This window comes from Tupaia chinensis, unplaced genomic scaffold, assembly GCF_000334495.1.
Source record: "Tupaia chinensis unplaced genomic scaffold, TupChi_1.0 Scaffold150288_1, whole genome shotgun sequence".
Classification (NCBI taxonomy): Eukaryota; Metazoa; Chordata; class Mammalia; order Scandentia; family Tupaiidae; genus Tupaia; species Tupaia belangeri.
Window position 1 is genome coordinate 2429459 of NW_006210128.1, and position 5487 is coordinate 2434945.

General features: G+C 67.3%; 1 protein-coding gene across 2 annotated transcripts in view; it reads right to left on the bottom strand.

Annotated features, from left to right (window-relative positions):
• Window positions 1-5487, bottom strand: part of TSPAN9 (tetraspanin 9) — a 228849-nt gene that overhangs the window by 4018 nt on the left and 219344 nt on the right. For both annotated transcript variants that reach the window (XM_027769674.1, XM_014585670.2), the window contains 6 exons: window positions 4025-4216; window positions 3698-3772; window positions 2522-2623; window positions 1827-1958; window positions 1415-1498; window positions 24-96 (listed from right to left, as the gene is read on the bottom strand). In XM_027769674.1, the coding sequence (XP_027625475.1) occupies window positions 25-96; window positions 1415-1498; window positions 1827-1958; window positions 2522-2623; window positions 3698-3772; window positions 4025-4216 (657 nt within the window). In that variant the 3' untranslated portion in view covers window position 24. The remainder of the gene's footprint in view (window positions 1-23; window positions 97-1414; window positions 1499-1826; window positions 1959-2521; window positions 2624-3697; window positions 3773-4024; window positions 4217-5487) is intronic.

Consider the following 5487-nt stretch of genomic DNA (forward strand, 5'->3'; position numbering starts at 1 on the left):
TGCCGGCTGGGCTCGGCCAGCCACTCACGCGTCGTACTTCTTGCCAGTCCGGTGGATGTGCTGGAAGAGAGTCATGGAGAAGGCCATGCCCAGGATCTGAAAGACACGGGAAGGGGTCTCAGCCGGACGTGCCAGCCACCTGGGAACACACACATCCAGGGGATGTCACAGGCCGCCAGGGGCGGGGGCGGGAGGGCACTGGAGTGCCAGGGACATGCACAAGCAATCTCCCCAGTGACACGCAGGTGAACGCGGGCCCAGCCCCTCAGAGCTGTCTGTACAGACGCCATGGAACCCCCTCCAACCTCGCGGACATGCCCATTTCAGAGGGTGGCCGTGACAACTGAGTACGTGACCCTAAACAGGAGCCCGGTCCTGGTATGCGTGGCACACTGCCTTTGGCCACGGTGGACCTGCCACGTGGATGAAGCTGTGCCTGGGCAACAGCAACACCTGCCTGCACCCCGACTCCTGACCCTGGAGCGGGCACCAGAAGGGCAGGAGGCAAAGAAGCCGCATGTGGCCTCACAGTGCCAAGCAGCGCCGCGTGTGCGCGGGGTCACTCCCTGGCTGCTCCTGAGGATCCAGGTTTGGGTGCAAGAGGACACTGGGGCAGTGACCCTGGCTCCAGAACTCTGGTCTGGGCCCGGCCAGGCCGCCCTGAGACAAGCCCCTCTGAGCCACCGAGTCGCCTCTCGAGCACCCTGAGGGCACCTCACATCAGAGCTCTGCCAACATGGCAGCGGGCTCGATGCTGAGACGGAAGCTCTTAGAGGAATCCCGGACATGGCCAGGACCCAGCAAGGCATGTGGGCCCTCCCCCACAGCAGGGGGCGACCGGCACACCCCGGGGCACCCCGTACCTGCATGATGAGCACGCACATTCCCACAGCAGGGGCGACCTGCACGCCCCGGGGCACCCCCGTACCTGCATGATGAGCACGCACATTCCCACAGCAGGGGCGACCTGCACGCCCCGGTGCACATCCCTACAGCAGGGGCGACCTGCACGCTCCGGGGCACCCCGTACCTGCATGATGAGCGCGCACATCCCCACAGCAGGGGCGACCTGCACGCCCCGGGGCACCCCCGCACCTGCATGATGAGCGCGCACATCCCCACAGCAGGGGCGACCTGCACGCCCCGGGGCACCCCCGTACCTGCATGATGAGCACGCACATCCCACAGCAGGGGCGACCTGCACGCCCCGGGGCACCCCCGTACCTGCATGATGAGCACGCACATCCCACAGCAGGGGCGACCTGCACGCCCCGGGGCACCCCCGTACCTGCATGATGAGCACGCACATCCCACAGCAGGGGCGACCTGCACGCCCCGGGGCACCCCCGTACCTGCATGATGAGCACGCACATCCCACAGCAGGGGCGACCTGCACGCCCCGGGCACCCCGTACCTGCATGATGAGCACGCACATCCCCACGGTGCCGAGCACGTGCTTGTTGTCGTCAAACCACATCTTCACCTTCTCGTAGCAGCCCTGGAGAGGGGACGGACACTGTCCTGGCAGCCCACGCGCTGCCCCATCCGGCCCCCAGGCTGTCCCGTCAGCCCTGGTGGCCGTGCCCTTCCCACCCGGCCCCTGGCCCTCCTCCCTTTGAGCAGGCCCTGCCCACCCTAGGGTCCACCCACACAGGCTGCAGAGTCTCAGCCTCCACCTAGCCCTGCTCAGACTAAACCTGGTCCTGCATGCCCCGCCCTCCCCACACATAGCCAGTTCCTCGGTTCCTCGGCCTCCCGTGCCCGCCCTCCCCTGGGGCCTCCTCTCGCCAGGCCGTCAAGCTCCTGGCCAGGGCGCCCGGCCTCACCGTCGTCCACAAGGGGGTGGTGGCATTGTGCCCGCAGCCCTGGGAGTTCTCCATGCAGCAGCGGTCGGGCACCGTGTTCTCCCCCAGCACGGGATACCAGTCGGTGTGGTCAGTGACGCCGCAACACCGCATCTGCCGGGGCGGGAAGGCCCATCAGGCACCCACCCAGGCCACCCCAGCCCACAGAAGCCGTCACCTTGGAGGTCAGGGAAGAGGCACAGGGCTCTCCTCTGGCTCCCTTTTTTTTCTGCACCAGCTTTCCACAGGGAAAGTGAGTGGCCGCTCCTTCCTGGACACCAGAGCACAGAGAGGCCGTGTGCTCAGGACTGGGCACCAAGTGGGCAGCAGAGCTCGCCCTCAGGTCACCACCGGCACGTCCCAGCTGGTGCCAGCTGACCACCTGCTGCCCCACTCCAGGGCTGAACACGGACCCCCGGCACTGCCCTGCTGTCCTCCTAGAACAGGGCCCCCTCGCCCAAGCAGGCCAGCCCCCTGCTGGAACCACGCTCTCTCCATCCCCATGGAGCGACTGGCCAGAGCTGCTGCAGGCTGTCCATGCCTGCTTGGGCCTCGCGGGCCTCCTCCCCTCACCTCCTCGTCCCCCTCCGCTGCACCCCGTGTCCTGCTGACCCAGCAGGACTGGCCCCCCCGCAGAACCCACTCAGCCACGGCAGGGCCTCCCCGGCGTGCCCGACCTCGGCCTGGATGATGTTCCAGGCGTTCCTGAGCCCCACGTTGTCCTCGGTGTTGTAGAGCAGCAGGCCGTCCTTCAGGTCCTTCTTGGCGTTCTCATTCACCTGGCAGGCAGAGGGCACTCGGGTTGGCCGGGCAGGGCCTGGACAGGCTGCTCTCCCCGGCCCACCCCAGGCCACCAGGACCACTAGGGACGCTTTTCCAGATGGCTGAGGGGAGGCAGCTGGTCTGCAGGCCTCACCCCTCTGGGGGCTCTGTCGGCCCAGTGGGCTAGAGAGGGGTGCCCCCACTCCAGCCTCGCTCTGCAGTGGGCCTATTGGGGGCGAGGGGTGGGGTAGAGAAGCAGCAGCAGACAGCTTACCTCCAGCACCCGGGCCAGCACTGGGGGCCACAAGCCACTCTGCCCCCACCCCAGCACACACCCACCCTCCCAGCACACCCTGGGAAGGAGAGAGGCCGGTCAGTTGTCAGTTAGGCCATGGAGCCTCCTCTCCCGAGCAACGGGCTTGCCCTCTCTGCCTCTGCTTTCTCAGTTATTCTAGAACAACGGTACCTGCCGTGGGGGTGTCGGGAATAAAGGAAACAGTCCTTAGAAAGGGCTGACGCCTTGTCCTGCCGCCGCTGACTTGGAGCAGCCGGCCGCCCCCGGGGGAAGGCACAGCAGGCGTGTTTGCGGTGCTGCTAAGCTCTTCTCTGCAGTACTAGGGGTCCCCAACCCACGAGCGCTCGCAGCTCGGCGAGGTCGCCAGGGGTGGCCGCCCCCCCCCCCCCCCGGTCCCAGACCTCCAGGAGAGGACACATGGCTGCCTGACCTGCCGGCCCCACTTGGCCAGGTCACCTGGAGAGCGCCTCGTGTCTGCTGGGCTTCCCTCCGTGCACCCAAGCCTGCTGCTTGGGGCTGAGCCCCTTCTCCGGGAAGTCACACACCACTATGCTCGAATACGTCCAGCGATGGGGCACTCGCCCTACCGGTACCGGGGCAGGCAGCACCCAGGCGTGGCTCAGGAGGCCCGCGTCCTAAGGCCATGCAAAGCCCTGACCTCCCCCGCCCTCGGGCCGTCCCCACTCTTCACAGGGCCTGTTTGCAGAGCCCTTCCTCTGGCCAGGGAAGGGTCTAGCTAGTGCCAGCCCAAGGGTGGGCAGTGGACGCCATCCAGCCCCGCCTGCTGTGGGCGCACCTTGTCCATGTAGACAAAGAAGAGGATGAGCAGGATGAGCTCTGCCAGGAGGATGGTCAACAAGACGACGAAAAACTGCAAGAAACGTCCAGGCATGGGCACGCGGTCGCGGAGGCCGGGACGGGCTGCCAGCCGGGAGGGAGGGAGCGGGGCTGCTCCGGTCCGGAGGGCCCTGGCTCTGGGGAAGGGAGACAGAGCAGGCCACCAACCCAGCAGCGGGGACACAGGGCCAGGGAGGAGCAACCATGAGGAAGAAGGGTGTGTGGGCAGGCATGGAACATTCCAGAAGTGGCCCATGTGGGAGGTGGGACCTGGACGTCCACTCACACTGAGGAGGAGGCACTTGTTTTCCTTGATGGCCCCCAGGCAGCCGAGGAAGCCCGTCACCATGACGATGGTGCCGATGGCGATGACGAGGTTGGCTGCAGACAGCGAGGGGAAGCTGGGGGAGAAGGTGGCGAAGTTGCCCTGCGACACGGAGAGCCAGATGCCCACGCCGAGCAGCCCGCAGCCACAGAGCTGGAGAGAGAGGAGAGCCGTCAGGCCACGCCGCCCGGCACGTCCCACCCCTGACTCAGACTCGAGAACGGCGAGGCCCGGGCCGCGGCTCAGGTACCGTCACGGTCCCGGACCCAGGAATGTCAGCAGGGACACATTCCAGCGCCTCTCTGTCCTCGGCCTCCCCGTCTGGAAAGGGCCCGACCCCAGCTTCGCACACCCCGCAGGCCCCTCTGAGGAGCACAGGCAGGACACCGGCCAGGGTGTGTCTCAGGCGTGTCGCAGGTGCTGGACACACGAGCGGCTGAGCGTGTTGCTCAGAGGAGGGTCCAGGCTCCCGGAAGGAGGCTGGGGCGAGGGGAGGCCTGGGCTTGGGGGACGCAGGTCGGCCTTGGCTCTGGGGAGCCATCTCAGAGTCTCAGAGCCAGAACTCGCCGCAGCCGTGTCCTGCTTCCCCAAGCAAGGGGGCCTGAGCCACACCTTCCCCGCAGGTGGGATGGAAAGCACCAGGGCTGGCTGGGATCTGGGCCAACACGGGGTCCAGGCTGCTCCGCCAGCCACTAACCAGGCCGGCCCCCGCCTGATCCCTCAAACCCCACGGCCTCACGGCGCCCCTGGGCTGCCAGCCCACCCACGGCAACTTCTGTTCCACGGCTGCAAGTCTCCACACGGCCTCGTTTTATGCTCGATAAAGCTGACACCCCCGCCCCGACACCCCGCCAGCTCAGGGGGAGTCTGCTGAGTCCAAGGAGCCGATCAGTCCGTCAGCCAAAGTTCACTGAGCCCTGACAGCACTGCATCCCAGCAGGAGGCGGCCCCTGTGGGGAGCAGCCTTCCAGGGCCTGCCTCTGGCTGTCAGGGCGGCAGGAAGACAGCACGGCCACCCCAGGCAGGGCACGCTGGGCCAGGGAGGAGCTCCAGCTCAGAGGTGGCGGTCAGTGCCCCAGTTGGCGATGCCAGCGGGAGAATGCAGTCCCCAGACGGTGGGCGGACTGGGCCAGGTGGGGGACAAGGACGTTCCACACAGGGTGGAAGGGCCTGTGTGTCCTGGTTGCAAACCCCTCTCAGGCAGGATGGGAAGACTGGATTGCGGGGAGACTGTCCGTGGAGTCACATGTGAAGCAGGAGGCCACCCCCAGGCCCTGCCCGCTGGGCGCTGCTTACTGAGCAGGTACTGCGTGTCAGAGCAGGGCCCAGCACGGCCCGGCTCAGAGCGCCCAGCACGGCCCGGCTCAGAGCGCCCAGCACGGCCCGGCTCTCGACGTGGCCTCCGCGCTGGGCTCCGACGCGGC